Source organism: Diadema setosum, chromosome 11 (assembly GCF_964275005.1).
Source record: "Diadema setosum chromosome 11, eeDiaSeto1, whole genome shotgun sequence".
NCBI lineage: Eukaryota > Metazoa > Echinodermata > Echinoidea > Diadematoida > Diadematidae > Diadema > Diadema setosum.
In genome coordinates this window covers 30,878,497-30,902,033 of record NC_092695.1, presented here as the reverse complement: position 1 = coordinate 30,902,033, position 23,537 = coordinate 30,878,497, and the positions used below count along the sequence as shown (strand labels likewise).

The following is a 23,537-nucleotide window of genomic DNA, read 5'->3' as shown; positions in this document are numbered from 1 at the left end:
CAGTGTGAAGTTGATTTAGGTCTGAAATAGGGAAAGAGTTGTAAAGTCAGGTGAATTTGATAATGATTTGAGATCATTATAAAGCAAAGAGTAAGGAGTAAGATGTGATTATGAACCCAAAGTGTCAGGGTAGGTGTACAGTGCTATACAGCTGTAGCACTTGTTCATACATTCATGCAAATCCATGATATATGTGACGGAGTGCTAATGCTTATTAATTTTTTTTTTTTTTGTTATATCTAATTTGATTTTGCAGATTGAACGTGTAAGGTGCAAGTGCAAAGTGCAACTGTAAGGTGCAACTGTTCGAGTACAATGTAACCAAGGTGTAGCTAAAGGGTACCGACACAGTGAAGATTTGCAAGGTGTACATTCTGAGATGTAACTGTACAAACAAGGACAGAGAATAACACGTGCACACCACAGCACATTAACCACCGTTTCAAACTATGGACTGAGGACTTGTTTTTTCGTGTGCCGATCTGCAGAGGTTGCTTCGTAGCATACATAACATCACATAAAGTTCAATAACAGAGTCTACCAAGTTGCAAGTTCCTCTAAGTTACAACGATGAGCGACGTACAGCTTGAGGATACCATAAACCCGGAAGACTCCGTCAGTCACTGTGGTGATGGCGTGGCCAAGTCTGTAGCGAGTTCATCAACCAGTTCAGCTTCCCGTCTACATGCTAAGACTAAGGCAAGAAGGGCAGCCTTAGTAGCGGAGGCTGAAGGACTCCGACGACTCCAAGAGCTTGAATTGGAGGAGCTGAAGCTTAAACAGAAGCGAAGTTTGCTGAAGCTGCAGACGCAGCTTGAAGTTACAAAGGCGGAAGAAGATGTCTATTCCGGCTTGTGTGAAGAGGAAAGGTCACATGTCAGTCGACACAAGAGTAGTGTTGACCCTCCACCAGCGACGGCTAGTAATGTGCAAGATGATCACGATCAGGATGCCACCATCCCTTATCCGACACCTCCATCTAGACCTGCACAGAATGGAGGACAGGCAGTGGATTCATCAGATGTCCTACATCAGAACAGGCGACTCATCGATGCAGTCTCACTCAGAAATGCAGAACTGATGAAGTTCAATGGAAATCCTCTGCATTATTTCGAGTTTATGCGTTCATTCGACAATCTGATAGGTGAGTCTGCACTTGACGATGGGACCAAGCTTATAAAGTTGTTCCAGTGCTGCGAAGGCGAGGCTAAAGGAATCATTCAGTGCTGTATGGTTATGGTCCCGCATCATGGATACCAACGAGCCAGAGAATTGTTGGAGGAACGCTTTGGCAGTAGACACAAAATAGCGGATGCTTGGATGAAGCAGGTGACTGGCGGACCACCATTCCATGCTAGTGACAAGAAAGGTCTCCAGAAGTTCAGTGACCAATTGAAGACGTGCGTCGAGACCTTAAACGCTTTGAGTCTCACAAGAGAGATGAGTAGCCAGCGCGAACTACTCAAGGTAGTGGATAGACTGCCTTTCTACCTGAAGGGACGTTGGTTGAAGGTTGTTCAAGACATCAGACACAAAGGCGGCTGTCCTGACATCACTGATGTGGTGAAATTTGTGTCTGCCGCTGCAGAGGAAGTGAATGATCCTGTTTTTGGTGAGATAACAGTACAATCTAAATCAGACGCAGCAAAGCCGAATTTCAAGAAGCAACAGAACAACAAGAGTAGCTATTCTACAGTTGCTACGGGCAAGGCAACGTCAATGACACAACAACCAAAGAAGTGCATTAAGTGCAAACAAGAACACACTTTGTTCGGATGTGACAAGTTCAAGGCCATGACACCAGAGCAGAGGTTTGAGTTCGCTAAAGACAACAAGTTGTGCTTCAACTGCTTGCAACCGGGCCATAGCAGTAGATATTGCCGACTGAATAGGCGGTGTTCTGTGACAGGATGTCACAGAAAGCACACTAAATTCCTGCACACACAGGAGGATGCACCGTCAGCTGCAAGGAATTTGTCACAGGCCGAAGATGAACCTTCATCAGATTCAACGCAAGCACACACAAGTCAGGCGGCACAAAATGGGTTCATCAGAAAAGGCTCCTCAGGAACAAGGAGATGTGTACTACCAATAGTACCGGTGAGAGTTTGGGCACAGGGAAAAACTGCAGCAGTCCAAACTTATGCGTTGTTGGATTCCGGATCAACGAGCACTTTTTGCACTGACAGGTTAGCTAAGCAGATTAATGCTGACTCAAAGAAAGAGAGCCTCAACTTAACTACTCTGGAGAAGGTGAACAGCAGGGTCAGAACATCAGTGGTCAGTTTGCTCATAGACTCCGGGCAGGGAACGGAGGTCGTCAAGCTACCCTGTGTGTACACGAGAGAGTCTATCAATATTCAACAGACGAACATCGCCAAGGTGGAGGATGTTGAAGGATGGGAACATCTCCAGGGAATTGACATTCCTTTGGTCACTCAGCATGAAGTCGGTCTGTTGATTGGACAAGACATTCCAGAGGCTCTGATCCCCCTCGAAGTCAGACGAGGACATAAGGGACCGTACGCAGTCAGGACCAAACTTGGATGGTCAGTGAGTGGACCTGTGAGCAAGGCATCAGAACATCTGCATAGTGCTACTGCTAATTTCATTGGCAGTGATGTTCAACTCGAGGAGCAAGTTCACAAGTTCTGGCAGATGGAGGGATCAGAGATGCTTCAGACGCAGAAAGGGATGTCCATCAATGATAAGAAGGTGCTTAGTCTCTGGGAAGGCACTGTTAAGCTGCAAGATGGGCATTTTCAGCTACCGATACCATACAAGGAGGAAACCTCCATCCTTCCTGATAACAGATGGGCTGCAGAGCAACGCTTGAAATCTCTAAGAAGGAGACTAGTGAAAGATGGTGCCTTGCATGACAAGTACCGGCAGGGCATAACAGATCTCCTTGAGAAGAACTATGCTGAAGAGGTGAATGAGGAGACACGGGGAACAAGTCCTTCCAAAGATGATCACAAGTGGTATCTACCTCATCATCCAGTCATGAGTCCACAAAAACCAGGCAAAGTCAGAATCGTCTTTGATTGCGCAGCCAAACATCAAGAAGTATCCTTGAATGACATTGTTTCACAGGGGCCGGATCTGACCAATAATTTGTTGGGAGTGCTACTCAGATTCAGACAACATCCAGTCGCTCTTATGGCAGATATAGAGGCCATGTTCTACCAGGTGAAGGTGCCCGCAGGACAACAAGATGCTTTGAGATTTCTCTGGTGGAAGGATGGGGATTTGGATGCAGCGCTGTCAGTCTATCGCATGTGTGTTCACCCATTTGGTGGCACGTGGAGCCCGAGTGCATGTGGCTTTGCATTACGTCAGATTGCCAGACACAGTCAAGATGAAGTAGCCAAGACCATCCTCCATAATTTCTACGTGGATGATTGCCTAGTATCCGTAGAGAGTGAAAACTCTGCAAAGAAGCTTGCAGCAGACTTGACGCTGATGCTGAAAGGCGGTGGATTCAGATTGACCAAATGGATCAGCAATAGCCCAGCTGTTCTGCAATCCATTCCAGAAGTAGAAAGAGCCAAAGATGTCAAGGGACTTGATATCAATCATGATGCCCTACCAGTAGAGAGGGCCCTCGGTATCAGTTGGGATGTTGAGTCAGACTGCCTGTTGTACAAGTGCCAGCCAAAGAGCAAGCCACAGACAAGGAGAGGGATACTCAGCGTCGTGTCATCCATCTATGACCCTCTTGGTTATGTCAGCCCATTTGTCCTCCAGGCTAAGCTGATACTACAAGAGCTCACACGACTCAAGCTTGGTTGGGATGAGACAATTCCAGATGCTGAGAAGGAGAATTGGAATAAATGGCTACGAGATTTACCCACCATGGCTGAATTTGAAGTGAACAGATGTGTGATTCCACATGACTTTGGGCAAGTAGTTGAGTGTGAACTGCATCATTTCGCAGACGCATCAGAGGTGGCATATGGAGCTGTGTCATACCTGGTGTCCAAGAATGCTGATGGGGAGGTTCATAGTGGTCTAATTCTGGCAAAGTCACATCTAGCTCCTCTTAAGAAGCTGACAATTCCTCGACTTGAGTTGACAGCAGCAACCGTGTCTGTGAAGCTAGATGCTAAGCTGAAGGCAGAACTGGAACTTCCTATCAAGAGGTCTGTGTACTGGACAGATAGTACTATAGTTCTACAGTACATCAGGAATGAGGATAAGAGGTTCAACACCTATGTGGCTAACAGAGTTACAGCAATCAGGGACCAGTCAGATCCAGGACAATGGCACCATGTTAACTCCCATGACAATCCAGCAGATGATGTCACGAGAGGTATGGGAGCGAAGGAGTTAAAGGCAAACACTAGATGGCTAACTGGACCAAAATTCATCCAAGAAGATGAAAATGTGTGGCCCAAGGATGCCTCTACACCTGGGACTATTGCAGAGGATGATCCCGAAGTGAAGAGAAAGAAGGACACTCAAGTCTTTGCAACAGAGGCAAGCCAGTCAGATGCTGTGGATCGACTGCTCAACTACCACTCCACATGGTATAAGCTGCAACGAGCAGTTGCATGGATGTTAAGGCTGAAGCAGTTCTTGAGAGGTAAGAGCCAAGGAAATACCTCTTATGCTAAGGGGCCACTGAGTACAGGTGATATTGCTGGCGCTGAAGAGGCCATCGTCAAATATGTTCAGCTACAGACATACGCTAAAGAGTACATGATCTTGGAGGGAGATCAATCTACACAAGCTAGGACACCAAGAAGGATTGCAAAATCCAGCCCCCTGTACAAGCTGAATGCCAAGCTGACTGATGAAGGACTAATTTGTGTCGGAGGACGGCTGGATAATGCACCACTTGAGGAAAGGGCAAAACATCCTGTCATTATGCCTCCCAATCACCATGTAGTACAGCTGTTGGTGAGACACTATCACATCATGTCAGGTCACTCAGGCAAGGAATATGTGCTGTCCCTAATCAGACAGAGATACTGGGTGATCAGAGGGCGTCTTGCAGTTCGTCGTGTGCTGAGCGATTGTTTCATATGTAAGCGGCTTCGAGCAGGACCAGTAGAGCAGAAGATGGCAGACCTACCTGCAGACAGAGTAGCAGCAGAGAAACCACCATTCAGTCATGTAGGGGTGGATTGCTTTGGACCCTACATGGTGAAGCAAGGAAGGAGTCTGGTGAAAAGATACGGGTGTATCTTTACATGTCTCGTCATCAGGGCAATACACATTGAAGTACTGCATTCACTGGATACAGATTCATTCTTGAATGCTTTGCAGAGATTTATCTCACGTCGTGGACGGCCAGAAATCATCAGGTCTGACAATGGCACAAATTTTATTGGAGCAGAGCGTGAGCCGAGAGAGGGCCTGAAACGATGGAATCAAGGGAAAATTCATGACCACCTGCTGCAACAAGGAATCAACTGGAGGTTCAATCCGCCCACAGCGTCACATATGGGTGGAGCTTGGGAGAGGCAGATTCGGACGACGAGAAAGGTCTTGAATGCAGTGGTGAAACAGCAGACATTGAATGATGAGGGCTTGGTGACTCTCATGTGCCTTGTAGAGTCGATAGTCAATGGGAGACCACTGACTGTAACTTCGGATGATGTGCACGATGCTGAGCCTTTAACACCTAACCATCTGCTCCTGCTGAGGCCGAGCAATGTTCTACCTCCGGACGTTTTCCAGCAGACAGATCTGTACAGTCGTCGGCGCTGGCGGCAGATCCAGTACCTCGCAGATGTCTTTTGGAGGAGGTGGGTGAGAGAATACTTACCTTCACTCCAGCAGCGACAGAAATGGCAGGAGGTGGCGAGGAATTTGCAGCTCGGTGACCTCGTGCTGATCGTGGACGATCAACCCAGGAACAAGTGGCTGATGGGAAGGGTAATGGAGACCTTTCCTGGCAAGGACAACCTCGTCAGATCCGTCAGGGTAAAGCACAGCAGGGGTATCCTGGAGAGACCTGTGACGAAGCTTTGCCTTTTGGAAGCAGCAGGAAGTGGCGTTCAGTGATTGATATGAATCAGTTTGTGTTTGATATTTAATTGTTTCAGAGGTGCGAGCCTAGCGCCGCCTCAGTGTGTAAGCCATGTGGATGTTTGTCATACGGATATTGGAGTGAGCCCAAAGCGAAGCGGATCAGTGTTGGATTTGTCTGTCGCGAAGTAATGAATATTCAGGAGCAACAGTGACTTGAAACAAGACTATCAACTACCCACAATTCCCTGAGCGAAATGCGGACATTTGGATTTGTGAGAGTAGAATTGACACTAAACCAAAGATATTTTGTTTGACATGCTTGACATGCCAGTTGTAGAAGGAACAGTGAACTCTGAACTGTCAATCCGCATGGAACTGAGACTAGTGGTATAGTTGTGAAATAAGCAACATTCCATATGCCATTCCATATATTATATTATGTATGCATTATTTCATAACTTTTGATGAATATGAGTTTGTGCAGCTACACCATAAGCCTTTTCATTATATCAGGAGTTTAAGATACAGAGCTGATATGTTTAAGTTTAAGAAGACTAGATTCTGACAATTGCAGAATTAGTTTCAGCAAAATAGTGTTAATTTGGTTTTATATATAATAAGGTATTGTGACCAATCCTGAAAGGAGTTGAAATGTTTGTGAATTTCAGCATTTGCACGCATTATAGAAGTTCAGTCTGAAAGAGAGATTGACAACAGTTTATAATAGCCTATTGTATACAGAGTAGTTGAGATGCTGTGAATGTTTGTACCGAGGAGCAGTCATAGTGTCATACAGCCATATAACACAAACACACAAAAGGTATGAATAAGCAAAATGTTACATTGTGCTTTGGAGGCAAGGGTATACATTGCAAGGTTTATTGTTTGTTTGTTTGTTTAAAGGAGTTATGAGAATGCAGTTGATGCATCAGTGTAAATACCTCAGCTACAATTGTTATGATTTTAAGAGGTGAAGAAAATTGTTGTTTGATAAATGCTATGCTGTAGCTCCGCATTTAAGGGGCCGGGATGTAAGTTCTAAGTATGTGTTGGTTTTAGTGACGTCAGAAGCGGTGATTTGCCTGGATTGACTTATTCGGTCGATAGGGGGCGTTGGTTGCCAGCCTCAAAAATCACAGACCAGGGTGTTTGTGGACAGTGATTTCTGCAAGTAAATTCACGCTAATCGGCTTAAGTCCAATGTTGTGAGTATTACAAAGTCAAGATTTCCGTTGAGGAATGTTGAAATGATGTATGAATGTCAAGATGATAAAAAGTATAATTGCATAATGTGAAAATTTGGGTAGAAAAGTGTGAACGATTTACATGTATATGTACGTTATAGCATGTATGTTAGTTACGTGCCAGTCAATACGTAGCGTGTGAATAGGTTGCGTTCATTGCGTACAAAGTATGAAAATGAAGGTTTTGTTATATGGCAAATGAAAGTAAAGGGAAGAATAATGTTAGTATTGTAGTGTATGTAAGATACAACAGGGTGTATCGGAATTATAATAAGTGAAATTGATTGATTAAACAAGTTTGGTGTATAGAATCGTTACCGTGAGGCTGTAAAGTTAACAGGGTTATATGGTGTAAGAACACTATTGAGTGCAGTTGAAAGGCACGATGTAAGCCTAGGGCATTAATTGGTTGTGATGCTGATACAGCATAGGATAGGTCAGATAATAGTTTATATTGTTTTAATTCAGGGCAGTGTGAAGTTGATTTAGGTCTGAAATAGGGAAAGAGTTGTAAAGTCAGGTGAATTTGATAATGATTTGAGATCATTATAAAGCAAAGAGTAAGGAGTAAGATGTGATTATGAACCCAAAGTGTCAGGGTAGGTGTACAGTGCTATACAGCTGTAGCACTTGTTCATACATTCATGCAAATCCATGATATATGTGACGGAGTGCTAATGCTTATTAATTTTTTTTTTTTTGTTATATCTAATTTGATTTTGCAGATTGAACGTGTAAGGTGCAAGTGCAAAGTGCAACTGTAAGGTGCAACTGTTCGAGTACAATGTAACCAAGGTGTAGCTAAAGGGTACCGACACAGTGAAGATTTGCAAGGTGTACATTCTGAGATGTAACTGTACAAACAAGGACAGAGAATAACACGTGCACACCACAGCACATTAACCACCGTTTCAAACTATGGACTGAGGACTTGTTTTTTCGTGTGCCGATCTGCAGAGGTTGCTTCGTAGCATACATAACATCACAACACTCACTAGTGTACAGTAGGCCTTCCACTACCATGACCACCATAAACGTTAGGCCCTATATGGTAAATTACTCCAGCATACAGTCTATGTACGTACGGCGCGGCTCGTCGACCGTGACGTCACTATGACGTCATTACATGAAAACACATTCTCATTAATATCTCATTAATGGAATGGAATTTTACAATGAAATTTACGTCACATATATTTCAAGTTATGTGCATTCTACCCATATTCTCAAAATTCATAATTTCTCCTAAAACATGCATGTATGCGCGCATTGAAATATTTGTATGCTCTAATCGAGCTCAAATTTTTTTTGCACACGTTTCAGACCACTTGGAGCCTTTTTTGAAAAATTGAAAAAATTGGACGGACGCGTACGCGCGCGCACATATACTCATGTACAGCTCATATAATGCAATAGAAATTTCCCGTTTTTTCACATTTATCAGATGCCTGAAATGTCAAGGAATATTTCTACCAAGTTTCAAGTCAATCCGACTCAATATGACGTCATACGGGCCCGTCAAAGTTGAAATTCCGCGGGCGCGTCAATGGCGATATACAGTGCAACTATGCCAAAAAAACGCCAATTTTAAATCCGATTTTACTCGTCAGGATGGACGGTGACCCCCCATTTTCTTTACATATTCTGAAAGCTGATGAGTTGTACATGTCATTTCATGGGTTGGTGATGCTGGCAAAATGATTAAAAGATATCAAATTTCTTAATAAAATAAGAAAAGTAAATTTTCAAAATGACGTCATCAAATTTCAAGTTCACTCGAGCGTATCTCACTTATCCTTTGCCAATTTTCACAGAAATTTCATTATGTTGTAGCTTATTAAATGCTCTTTCATTAATATAATAACAGCATTTTGATTGGATGACGGCATCACCTCGTAAAAATGGATTGAAAGTAATCTTGTCAAATTTGACCAGTTTACGTGTTATCTCTATGGGAGTGCAGTTTTTCTGGAAATGAAAATTGACATGACTATCTTTCTCGAGCACTAGCTCACTTATGCTTCGGTGAATTTCTCCCAAATTTTAATATGTTGTAGCTGAGACTTTGGGCTATCGTAATGTGCCCTTTGTTTTTTCATACGACATCGGCATCACGTCAAAAAATTTGGTTGAAATTAAAGCTTATCTTCGATGTATTGAGATATTTCTCTCTTTCTGCAACTTTCTTTGCAATAACTCAAGAAAGACAACCCCTATCACCCCCATATTTTGAACATGTTTAGTTCATGTTACGTACATTATTTCATAAAATAACAACTACTTGATCAGACACCATCTTGGGTATGTAAATTTGGGTCAAATGTCATAAATATTTCATCCTGTATCTTAGTAAATACATGTTCTATCTTTCCCATATTTTGCACACGTATCTAAGACCATGTTACAAGGATCATTTCACAAAATAACCACTTTTTGTTCAGATGCCATCTTGTCTGTGCAAAGTGGGGTCAAAGGTCATATGTACTTTTTCTGTATCTTCGTTATGACGTGTTATCTCTATGGGAGGGAATTTTTCTAGATGTGAAAGTTGACATGATTGTCTTTATCGAGCACTAGCTCACTTACCCCTTAGTGAATTTCTCCCAGATTTTAATATGTTGTAGCTGAGACTTTGCGCTATCGTGAATACGATCGTGAATACGATGTCGGGATCATGCTAAAAACTTGGTTGAAATTAAAGCTTATCTTCGATGTATTGAGATATTTCTTTCTTTTTGCAACTTTCTTTGCAATAACTCAAGAAAAACAGCCTCTATCACCCCCTTATTTGGCACATGTTTAGTTAATGTCACGTAAATTTTTTTCATAACATAACATTACAACTATGACCTACTTGATCGAACACCATCTTGGGTATGTAAATTAGGGTCAAAGGTCATAAATGTTTCATCCTGTATCTTGGTGAATACTTGTCCTATCTTTCCCATATTTTGCACACACAAAGACCATGTTACAAGAATCATTTCACAAAATAACCACTTTTTGCTCAAATGCCATCTTTAGTGTGCAAAATGGGGTCAAAAGTCAAATATACTTCATTCTGTATCTTCGTTAGTGCATACTGAATTCGGTACCAAAGATGGCAGGTCTGACTCCCTTTTCTAAATGAGACTCCAAACATCACATGGCCAATGTCCCCTCAACATAGCCCGACCAGACGCTGTTAATACGCTACGCGAATACAGTGTCTGACCAACGAGCGGGCACCTACAAAGTGGGGAACCACAACACACTACAAAACTTATGAAAATTTATACGTTCTTTATAAACAATGTACACGTTACCAAACGTTACTCACCTTAAGTGCATGCTTGTATTACAGAAGGTTCGTAAGTCCATTGAGAGCCCTCGTGATAAGTCCGTGGAACCAAAAAATGATACTTTCTGGCGGATTCCCTAACACCGTCAGGGTTCATCGTTGCAGAATTCAAAATGGCGCCTTGATCTCTGCGGAAATCTTTTGCGTGCGTGCGATGCGCTGCTCGAGTGTTGGTGTAGCAGCACGGTCGACAGCGCGACCTTTTGAAAGGGCATTCAGATCATGTGACCTCCCGGATATTGGAAATGGCCTGGCGTGAAAGACGATGTACCGTTCGTGAACCGTTCACACATGCTGCATATAACCATCATTTTAGGTAAGTTATTAAATCTAAATTTCAATATTCATAGCATAGATATGAAGTCTCATTATCATTTTGTTCGTCAGATGAGTTTGAAGTGACAAAAAAATGATCTAAAGTATCAAAATTCAATCCGATCGCATGCGATCGTTGGACCCTCTTCGTGTTTGGAGCTTCGTTGGTACAGCCAGGGAGGTGGAAGAAAGATGGAGTGTGCTCTTCTGAGTTTCCTTTGAAGTCATGCGTGGCCCCGACAGCGTTTTTTTCCCCCTCCCGTAATCCCATTACTCACGCTCGGCGCACTGCAAGTCGTAAATCTTGTGGCGGAAATCACGACGCGAAATGCATTGTGGTCGGGGAATAAAATGGCGTCCTACGGTGTAAGCACAGAACTCATGAGTGTATTCTGTAAAGCAGTGGTGTAAGCAGTGGTGGTGGTTCTGGCGATCGTGATTTTGACGGAGACGAGTTTGTTGAGGAGGAATTGCTTTTAGCAAATTCAAAATCACATTGACACAGCAACTTAACGAAATTTGATTTGCAATTGAAACTGAAACTCAGAAAGTTAGTTGGGCCTTGGCTTGGAAATTGGAGGCCAAGGCAAGGGCAAGGCTCAGGACACTGTTTAATAGCGCAGCGTCACCTCAGGTACGCTGCCTAGCAAAAGCATACCTGACGTTAGTCCTAGCTAGTAGACTCTAGTATTTCACAAACTAGAATCTAACCACTGTTAAACGTTAGATTCTACTAGCTCCAGAGGTGTTCTCTACTACTTTTTAATTCAATTTTTTGTAACGTTAGCATGGGGTAGAGTCAAGCCGATTACCGGTATTTACCGATGAATGATCGAGGGAGAGCGAGGCGAAACACTGTGTACTAAGCTCTGTTTTTCCCCCTAAAGTATACTTACAGCATCATACATCTAGGCTTTTATAGATATCATCTTTAATTCTCTACGGAAAATTATTATAATCAAGGCTGATATGTCTAATTTACACTTTTTAACACTCAACTTTCTATTCCAATATGTATTTACTAGTAACTCAAATTCACCAAAACAACGGCAACGAACGCTGTCCCGACGCCTAAGCGGCGGCCCTACAAGAACCCGACGAGTACGCTGAAAAGCCCCAGCTCGCTCGGGTGCAGACGAAAAAAAAACCGCTTCGGTCTCTATGAAGCACTACTTTTACACTCGAACTGTTTGAAAACACGCCCGAACACGCTCATGTAACTTATATCATTTTGAAGATCAAGGTCAGGCCTACCTCTCTAACTATAAAAAAATTGCGGAAATGTGCGGGATTTCTCATAATCGATACAGAAACAATATGATGACATCTCTAGCGCACAAAACTTACTGCTCAGTAACTCCGTTGTTTGTGTACCGATTTCGCTGGTTCAAACGGTAATCTCCTCAGCACAGTCTGCTGAACCAGCGAAAGGTATAGACATACCACGCTACCCAATTCTTGAGCCATAAGTTGTAGCTTTCGAAGGGGGACGTCTTTCACTGAATGTAATAGACTGCCAAAATTTTGAATATGACGTCATATTGTCGGTGCCACGCATCGCTTCAAAGCCCGATTTTTACGAGCGTGTGTTTATGGAAGGCCTGGAAAGGAGATCATGTTGCGTCACTCTAGTGCGCCGGAGGGTGATGGGTGGACCGATAAGGCCAGATTTTGACATATTTATCACAGAATGAGGGTTGGATTTCAAGACGTTAATCGGTGTAAGACCACTTGATTTTTTCTCTGAGGGAAGCTCTCAGAGTGCCATCTCCATCTTTCTTCCACCTCCCTGGTACAGCCCTGTCGCGCTACGTATGTACAGCGGCGACTGGGCTGTGTATATAGTTACCTCAACACAGATGAAACCTGTATGGTCATGCCTACTGGATCAGGACTCAAATCATTGATTTCCCAATAGATCGAATCACCTATAAAACCTAATTTGTCAGTGTTGACAAATTCCGAGTCTAACCGTTAACTCAGTTAGTTCTTCTTCTTCTTCTTCTATAATCTTCAAAGGGCTATAAACTGCAGCCTATCACGAAGATGAATACAACTTGTGTGCACGATGAGAGGAGGGGTGTGATTTTAAAGAGCTTAACCCCCTTTTCAGCTTTTGTGATTTGAGTGCTGACTGGCACAGAAAATCACATAGCATTGTACGTTTTTACACACTGTCCAAAGTCCCTGGCACAGAAAGGGATACAAGTGTCGTACTCACGTCACCTTGATCATGAACATCCCACTCTCTCTGACTGAGTCTCACATTTCGACGACTTTTTTTGATTGCGCACTTTCGATCGATTGCTGGGGCGGCACACCCGGCTCCCAAAGACCAAATCGTCACCACCCAAATCAGAATGCCTAACGTTAGAGCTGGCCTACTCGTAGACACTCCGTTTCCACATAATTGATATACTCAGAAAAATAGCCGATATAAAACAGTACGATCTGACTTTGAGTTTGGTGCTAGTAGGCCCTATGATTGTGAGTAGCTATATTGTAGCTAGCAGCAGCATGCAGCTAGCTAGCATGAGCTGGAGTCGATTCCGTCCGTCTACGATATTTGCCCGCGGCCGCCGGTCCTAGCGGTAGAGCCACGCTAGATAGCGCAAACACGGCAAACACTACTCTGCGCGAGCAGCTCAACTAGGCAGTCAATCAGTTTTGCAGTCGATCGAGCCTAGCCTTTGTCAAAGACACTATGAAGAGAAGAAATGGGAGTCGTCACGCAAGAATATTTTTTACTTTGTAAAGGCCGACTTGGTAGAAACATCCTCCAGTTTATGCTGGAGGTCTGCCGAGAATGATCGATGGTCTATTACTCTTTGTTAATGTTACATCCTTTTACCATGTTTTTATGCATTCTAGATATAACGTAACTGCCATGGTCGGTTACAGTGGTGGTTCCAATCTTTTTCCTTGGAAAACAGACCTATGTAATGTCTATTACTGAAGTAATATGGTCGAGTCCTGACACAATCTTGTATGCCCTTGTCGAGGTCGATCTGATTTGGATGATGTGTAATTCATCAATAGGACCCTATCTATCCACTTTGCCCTTCATCATTTTGTACAAGCAGATGACTCCTGCTATGCACTTTTCTTCTGCACTGTAGTGCGGTGGAGATCATGATTTCTTGAGCTGTAAGTGTATAGATTGCACAATTTCGATGTGCATAGCTTCACAAGCATGGTGTATAATTTTTGCTTGGTTTTGGCAGAGGTGTACTTCTCTTTATAAGAGTGTTTTTTGAACTGCTTTGTTTTTTTACACAGTGGAATTATTTGTTCCATATCTCACATCGTTCTGGAGAATGACTCGAGTATAATACGCCTATCTGATATCAGGTATAACGGTATATATCTACGTAATGTCCATGTTTTGATGTCTTCAAGATTTGGATTGTTTTGATTTATAGATGTCTGGGGCAAATTATTTGTTTGACGGGGCCCCATTTTCTCTTTCTTATTGTTTTAAAACACAACAACATGGATAGCTTCTTCCAGATTATACTTCCCATCATTTGATAATTATGTTCTTTTTGACTTAGTCCCTTTTCCTTGATACCCTCATGTTATTGGGGTAATACATAATGACGTTTTTGCCCAATCAGTCATCCAAATTGAAATTAAAATGTTCCTCATTTTACATGACCTTATGGGAATTATATCAAACAGTCATCTGCAAATACTCTGACTGCCGCTAGATTTGCCATCCAATGTCATGGATAAGAAGGAAAAGGTGGGGACCAAGGACTGTGCCTTATACATCACGCCAATATATAGGAGCCCAGTACATTCACCATATACTCTTTGCATGAATTATCTTTGCATTCTGTTAGTCTATATGAATGTTCCATCTCTTGGTGTTGGGACGTATCCCATGTTAGAAATCTAACTCTGCAAGTATTATAGGCCTAAACTTTATGCTCCTCTCCAACATGAGGGATCTTTTGCGCTTGTAGAATCAAAATTCAACGATCTAATGCACACTTTCGGAGGACTCAATAAAGCGAAAAAAATATTCAATCAAATAAGTAATACAATAAAGTTTGTTAATCATTTAGGCCTAAGGTGCAAAGAAAAAAAAAATGAGCATATCAAATTTTGTAACTGTTGCAGGATTTCTCATTTATTGATTTATTTATTCATTTATTGAATTATTTGAAAATCAAAAACTATATCGATTTCGAGAAGCATGCCACTGGCGGCTACTATGCAACTGAGGGAGAGTGTGGCACAGGGTGTCTCTCATCCCATAGCAGGGAGCTATTGAACCTTTAGAATTGAAATTCAACGGTCTGGTACACATCTTCAATATTTGTTGGAATATTGAAAATTTTCAATAAAAGATAAGAAAAATACCAGTAGTAGACATTCAGGGAAAATGAGTTGGATTAATCAGTGGTGCCGGATGTCGCCTCTTGATCTGCATGTGCGATGACCGCTCCGGGGGAGGGTAAACTACATCAGGGATCTTTCCCCCTCGAGTGAACTGCTGTTGCATTTTGGCCGGTGAACTCGACGATCTGGTGCACATTTTTGTTGGACTAATTGGAGTTTGTTAAATCAGAAAGTCAGAAAAATAAAAATTCACAAACAGAAAATGCGAATTGGTATTGGTATTGGCAGGGTTCTACACTGACGGTGGCCCGGTGGCCCGGGGCCACCAAAAACGCACGTCGGGCCACCAAAATTTCAGAAATGAAGAATTTGGTGGCCTGATCGGGCCACCAAAAAAAAAAAAAAAAGGTCGGATGTTTGCCTTTGGGCCACTAAAAATAAAAGTGTGGAGCCCTGAGTATTGGTATTGGTATTTGTATTGGTATTTGTATTTGTATTGGTAATGGTATTGGTTTTGTATTGGTACATCTTTGGAAGGGGATCTCTCTGACTTTCGATTTTACCAGCATAAAACAAAATGATGTGAATAGAAGAGTGACCGATGTGTATTCTCATACAATAGTTATAGTGTAGAAATATAACTACGATATGAAATACAAATTAAATTCTTTCATTGCCAGTGCGTGATTTGATCTCATTACTTGAAAGAATGTATTATCAAAATCTAAAGAATAAAGTTTGAAAATTTCGAGGAGGGGTTGAAAGTTGCCATCAAGATTTTCACCAAAATGACAGATACAAAAAATGATCAATTGACTTGTAGGAAAATTGACGTTATCTGTGAGTTAAAATTAATGTTTATTATTTTTCAAGTTGAATGTCATAAACCAATTTCCTATTTTTCTTATTGTTATTTACGTAACGAGACAACGAAGTTAAAGCAAACACATGTTATAGACAGTTCGGTTAACATTCGGAATGACCTTCTCAATTGAACGGACTTTTTTTTTTTTTTTTTTTTTTTTTAACAGTGTTAGATCAAGATTCTGTATCGACATCCCGTCATTTACAGAGGGGGCGCTGTTTCATAGTGGATAGGATTCCCTACTCGGTCCCAAACGGAGGACCCCGGCGACTTGATTCCCGCCCAGTGCATACGTTCTTGGACAAGATCTGTGTCTCTCTCGACCTAGGTGTAAAAATGGGTACCTGGCAACACTAGGATAATGATATGGCAGGGCCCTCTGGTAGAGCAGTGATAACACTGAAGAGGCTACTCTGCACGGCTATCCTGAACATTATAGAGTTAGGTGACAGATGAGAATCTTGAATTATTATCGCATTCAGAGTATTGGTGCTTTCAGAGAGGTAGGACCCACTTCCCTGGCGCTTATATATAGGTACAAGTCAAGAAGGGTAATGCACGTTACATGTGTATCTCTCTTGACTTGTTCAACAGCAATCTCATATATCGATTATCGATCCACAGACACTATACAAATAAGGGAATTCCAAAATTTAGCATCATCACATCACCATTATTCAAAAGGTGTACCATCCAGCTGAGGAAAACTTCAGAAAGTTCAGCTAGAGGCCAGGATGATGGCGTGCATCAATATTCACGAGGACGACGTCAGCGAAGAATCTTGACCACCCGAGTGCGAAGCTAGGATGCGAGTGCGAAGGGTCCTGAGCGAAATGAGCCTGAAGTTGAAGTAGAAACAATACCACAGTCGACTATGTACGACGTAAACGAGGCAATCGGCAAAGAGTCAAAAGTTATAGAAATGATGTAGACACCCTGCATGTGACAGTCATCAACATGCAGGAATAAGAGCGCGTAATTCTCCAACATCAGATTTTTAGTCGAAGCCGTCGAAATCGATGGATTTAGCGTCGAATCCAATAGGACTCAAAGCAGCGATGTCCATCAGAATTCAGAAGTTATCATACTAACTATAGGTCTGGCCTGGAAAGACTGATTTTCAACTGCTGTGCTGTTAATACAAAAGACGTTTAATTCCATCACAGGCTGGCGATCAAGGTGTGAGCAAAAAGAAAGGACTATGCCAGGCGAAACAAACTCCTCTCAAAGTTCTGCAGCCAAAAGTGAGGAGAAAAAGTGAACTAGACGACCTGATCTCATACACAGCGGTCAATGACAACTTCATACCATATGTCTCACAATTTCCCAGTTTCCATTAGAGTTTTTATACGGCTCGGTGGAGTGGCGGTCATGGTCAAATTCAACTAAGGAATGAAAATGCCTCTGATGGGGTCAAAGATGTACACGAAGTCTCCGTCGTAACTGAAGTCGGATTTTGTTTTTGGCTGACGTGGCTTTAGGATCAGGTCAATCAGAGAGCAAATAAAGGATTACTGTTTCCCTGTCATTCCTGCTATGATACACAATCAATGAGATCTATATTCGCCCTGAACTTTCTGGGAAGAAAACGACCTCAAGGACACTGAGGAGCGTGAGGCCGATGACGTTGTTCTTTAATCCCGCAAGGTGCATGGTAAATCATCATGGCTTTGAGCCTAGGTGTATTTTATCAAAAGGACAGGCAGAGCAGGGAGGTGGGAAGAGAACCCACCTCCCTGGGCAGAGTATAAATGTGGCCAACTATCAGCTGCCTGTCAGTGCCTGTGGTGATGTGCTGTATAGAATACTTCCTCACGCTTGTATATACCAGTATATAGGGCCTATACGCCCTCCAGGGCCAGCGCCTATCTGTCTCAAATAGCCTTTCGGAGTGGGATCCGATCCGAAACACATGTAGTTACCAGCATAGGGAGGTTCTTCCCACCACCCTGGCTGTACGTGAAAAAAATGAAAGATTGAGGTGCAAAAGCACCACAGAAATCATGATTTCTGTAGGAAACTAAAAAAAAAAAAATCGAGTGAAAATATTCACTCTTAAAGGAGTGAATACTAAAAAGAGTGAATTTAGAGTGAAATTGGAGTGAATTTTGCGTGAAAGTGTTTATTTTCACTCATTTTGGAGTGACCTCAAGGATCACTCGAAGATTTTGGAATGATCCCTGAGGTCACTCTAAAACGAAAATAGACTTCAAATAGGACTATGCCCCTCTCCAAACAGTTGTCTTTTTGCGCGGTGTAAAATCGCATTATATTTCCGGACACGATTTTCGTAATGGAATAATCGACCTCTTTCCTAAATCCTAGGTTGCGTCAGAATCACAATTCATACCCATGAATCACCGTACACATTCTTACCGAGCGGACGACAAAGAAAAAATCGGCAAATGAGGCTCAAATTTCATATTTTGCGGTAAAATGTCTAACTTGAACATTTCGAACAGTTCATGCGATAACACCTTGCGAAAAAATCGACAACTTCTTCTAATAAATCTGAGGTAATATGTGAATTTCTTCGCGTTTTTACATCTTTTATGTCGCGTTTTTGCGATTTTGGTCCATATACAACGTTCTGTGAGGCTATTAATCTACGAATACTCTCGAGCATATTGAATGTCATTAACTACTACTTGTATAATACAAAAGGGCCCGAATTCTCAAAGCTGGAATAACTATTCCGCGGAATACCAGTAGTTATTCCGGGGAATAAGTATTCCACCTTTGACAATAGATTCCGGGGAATAAATCGCGTCATTTTACGTCACGAGGGCCTGATTTGCATAAGAGGCGTAATAAATCTGCGGAATAAGCGGTGTAATAAGGTTATTCCACCTTTCAGAATTCGGGCCATAGTGTGCGTGTCCGGATCCGGGGGTGGTATTCTGTAAGGATCCTAGGACAGCTCTCGCTCCTAAATACGCGATTGGTATTCTGTAACACCGCGCGTAGGAGGAGAAATAGGATAGTGACGTCAGAGATCCTTATTTCTCTCCCAGCTTAGGATAGGGGCGTAACTTGGTACGTTAATTAGATGTAATTAGATGTAAATGAGATCTTAAGATAAGTGGTATTCTGTAAGCTCAAGTACACTCTAAGAAAAAAAGGTTCTCAAATGGTTCTCGTCGGCTCCAAAATGGTTCTCATCAGATGGTTCTCACAAAATGGTTCCGATGAGCACCTATAAATGGTTCCCAATCGAAATGGTTCCGTTCGTCACCATTTGCTAGTATGCGACCCAGTCCCCGAGTGTTATTTGTGGTACTCTTGCAGGTCAAACAATATCTTTAGGTCCACTTTCATTTTTCCCCTTGCTGTATATTCAAATGCCAGATGTAAGAATCACCAAAACTGTGGTATTGGTACAAAAATATTGTATGTGTTTCTACTGCTGTGATAATAAAAAGTTCATATTGTTTTTTATCGTAGACTAATGACTTCTCTTGGCTGCGTGCCAACTGACAGCTGCCACGATCCAATTTTAGCGCTCGATCAGATATGCGTACGCGTAAACATACACATACTAGTACTGCACTGTAGGACTATGTAACCGCCGCGGCACGCGCCGCGGCTATATTTAGCCCTGTGCTGCCTGGCTGCGCCTATGCAAGCCACCACAGCGGCAGGAGAGTGCCAATGCAATACCATGCATGCAGCTAGCTATGTACGTGTGGCGGGCCCGGGTAGACACTTACACATTTAGGTCTATGCATCACCAGTATCACACCCATAACGAACGGCACCTGGTAACGTTAACATTATAGACATTAATTTTGCCTGAAGTGGACTGGAAACGTGTCACTGTCAATTCCATTCTCGCCATGGCAGTCATCACAATTTAGGAGAATAGGTAAGATTTTTAGTTTTAATGTGGTTTTATCTCATTTTTAGATGATCGACAGTCGTTGGTACAAAATCAAATTAGATTCATCACTCATTTTTCGTTTTCAGTCAGTGATTAACCTTTAACGGTTAGCTAGATCCTAACGTTAATGTTTTAGATCTAATTTGATCGAAGCTGCTATCTTGTGTAATGTTTACCAGGTACAGTAGATCCAGATCTAACAATAACATGTTAGGCCTAACACTTTACAATTAGAAATTTGGCATAGCAATAGCCCATATGGGCTAGCCCGAACAGACGCCGTGCGGGGCCGGAGCAGGGCTGTCGCGTTTTTACAGCGACTGGGCCGGGCTAAGTTACTTGGCTAGGCCTGCATATGTAACGTGTATGCCTATTAAAAATAGAGTCTGCTAACTCCGAAACACAGCCCGAACGCCGAAGGCAAAGATAACTGTACAAGGAGCGCCCCGGGGTAAGGTCTACTACCGGTAACCGTTCTACATGCAATAACTTTTGTTCTATAAGTTATAACTGTCATTGTTAACGTTAGAGCCAATACTAGCAATAGAGGTCTGTCTACAGCTGGCAGTAGGCCTAACTTTTAGGTCAAAATCTCTTCAATATGTTTTCAGGCTTGTTCTAAGTAAGGAGTCACGTCATGTAATGCCGTGTTCTGTTTATCGAATTATAGCATGACTTTGTTTTATTAACGCGGTGTAGGTCTATTGTTTCTTTCAATTCATATGTCAGGGAAGTGGACACACCAACATGCACAGAAACCACGGAACAAGAAACTCCGGCCGGGACGATGAAGCAGAACGTACGTGTTTGGGAAAAAGGTAGACTCTACATTGATCAGAGAGACAGCCTGTGACAGACCGTTGACAACATCGGCCAGAACCGTAGGCTTAACACTTGCCATGAATGAGCTGGGCGGCCACAAGAATTCATCGATCAGAATAAGAGCCCGGGATAGCCCATTTACAGCATCAGCCAGAAACCGGACCTGGGCTAGTCGAGAATGAGCTGTGTGGCTAAGACGATACATCGATCAGAATGACAGCCCGTGATAGCCCGTTGACAGCATCAAACAGAACCCTTGGCTAGTCAAGAATGATCTGGGTGACCAAAAGAATACATCGATCAGAATGACAATTTTAGCCCGATAGCCCGTTGACAGCATCGACCAGAAACCTACGCTAGCCAAGAGTGAGCTGAGTCAAAGAAAAAACGCTGATGCTGCCAGAGAAAACCTTTGAGAAATATGTAGATAGGGTATAGGTAAGTCCGTTTGCATTGACTTATAGTGTATTTTATAGCTGCTCTTTCAGAATCTGCCGTCAACCAAATATTCATGTCAGGCGACTTTTTGTTGGTTTGTGTGATGGAGGGTCACATATGTTTTGTTATGATCCCAATACAGTATTTGAAGAGTTTGTTCGCAAAAACCGATAAGTCCATTTTTGAAGATTTTGAAGTACGGTCTCTGTCATAAAGTACAAAATAATACCTTTTAAATGATATTTTGGTCACTGCATATAAAGGTACATTTTTAAAGTTATGGTCAAAAGAAGCAAAGATTTTTTTTTATTATTCTCTTTATTTTTCTTGACCTTTAATCGCAAATATCTCCATTTGGCAACTATGGACTTATCGGTTTTTGCAAACAAACTCTTCATTTGCAACTTACAATGTACCAGTGATAATGTTTCACTATAATGTGCATTTAACAGCTTTGAATCAACTGTATTGGGGGGGGGGGGGGGGGGTAGACATAATGAGATCAGACCAGATGCCAATCTGAGAAGTGGAGTCATTCATAGTTCTAAACTTTAAAAGCACAAACGGAAAATGCTCGTTATACTTCTCCAGTCATTGTGTGGTCGATTTCTGCACACTTTTAAAGTTTGCACATAGACTAGTAAAACGTATTGCATTTATACCCACGCAGGAATTACGTATTGTGTATAGAGAATTGAAGATTATGTAATTTATTTCAAAGCACTGATGCACCTCTTGTCACCAGTTTATATTGCTTTTGCAGACATACAAAATGTACATGTACGTGGTGGTGGTGTTTAAAAGACTGTTGGCAAATTTGGTGAACAAAATGACAAATGCTAACAACATATTATTGTCATAGGCAGGTTATAGGACAGCAAATTCAAACCTCAGCTTTAGGCCTGCATCATATATAGTTTACTCTAATGAATTTGTTGCTCTGCTTTAAAAAAAAAAAAGTAATTTTTTATTGATTCCAAATGTTACATATTTTAGATCATGGTTGAGGAATTTTGTTCATTCATGCTTGTGAAACTGTGTGGGTGTGGTATCCTAACTCTTTTCCCCTTGGGATTCTTATTATCCTTCACATTATAAACAATGTGTTCTTTTCTTCTTTTTGGGTGTGTGTGTGTGTGTGTGTTTTCGTAGGACATGCTGTAAATTGTCAGAAGTCATGATTAACCTGAATTGATACTCTTCTTGTATTTACAGTTGTATAGATGAGTCTGTGGTGCTTTCAAATTGCAGAACAGCAACAAAAAAGGTCACTCGTATACAAACAAAGATAAGTTAATTCAAGTACTCGACGTTATGAATGTGAAGTGAAGAAGTGTAAAGCTTATCCTATCCCAAGTATCATACCAGCAATATAATGTATGTTTTCTGTGACAATACCAAAGGTCCTGTTTAATGGAATTTGGAATTGTTTTCCTGCCCTTTGTAGTTGCTTTTAGGACAAGCATGCTTTAAAAGAAAAAAAAAAAACAACAACAACACCGAACAAACTGGCAAACATGTGGAAAAAGTTCCTCATACTTCTTAAGTAATGTACTTGACTTCTGCCTATCTTAAGACTGACACAATTACTGTATCTCATCCATGCAGGAATTATTTCACAGAGAATTAGAAATTTTGTTATGTATTTCAAAAGCCTGATGCACCTCTTGCTATTTCATATCATCTGTACAGAGATGTGTGATGGTGTTTCAAGAACTGCTCGGTACACAAATGACAAATATTGTTGAAAAAGAATTAGTAAACAAATGAAAATATTTTGTTAAGAATATTTGACAGATTATAACATGACAAATACAAACCTCACCTTTAGATTGTAAAAGTTAAGGTGAATAAATACATTTCTGCGAATTTGTGAAAGAGCAAATTTCTATGGTTTTCAATTATTGAGTAATGTTTCATGAAAAAATATTGGTGAATGTCATGTACATGTATTCATGCTTGTGAAACTGCGTGTGCATGGGTGTGTTATCCTTGCTCTTTTTTTTCCAGTGTCAATGATAATGTATGACATGCTAATGTATTGCTAATGTACATGTTTTGAACGTATGTTTGACTGATGAGATGAAATTCAGATGAATTCATTTCATTTCAAATGAGTTTGTGATGCACATTTTCAATGCAGATAGGTAATGTACCTTTAAGAATGGTGCCAGTGAAGCACCTTACCAGCACTGCATGTGAAACACACCAAAAATACACAGACATCAATTCACATACTACATTCTAAGAAAAAAGAAAAAGGTTCTTTTGAGCACCATTAAATGGTTCTCAGCACTGTCACAATAG

The 23,537-nt window shown here is 41.7% G+C and overlaps 1 protein-coding gene across 1 annotated transcript; it reads left to right on the top strand.

Annotated features, from left to right (window-relative positions):
- The first annotated feature begins 570 nt into the window (after positions 1-570).
- LOC140235421 (uncharacterized) lies at positions 571-6,012 on the top strand. The gene has a single exon (XM_072315447.1). It carries the CDS (start codon positions 571-573, stop codon positions 6,010-6,012), a length of 5,442 nt encoding a protein of 1,813 aa, XP_072171548.1.
- Positions 6,013-23,537: the final 17,525 nt, after the last annotated feature.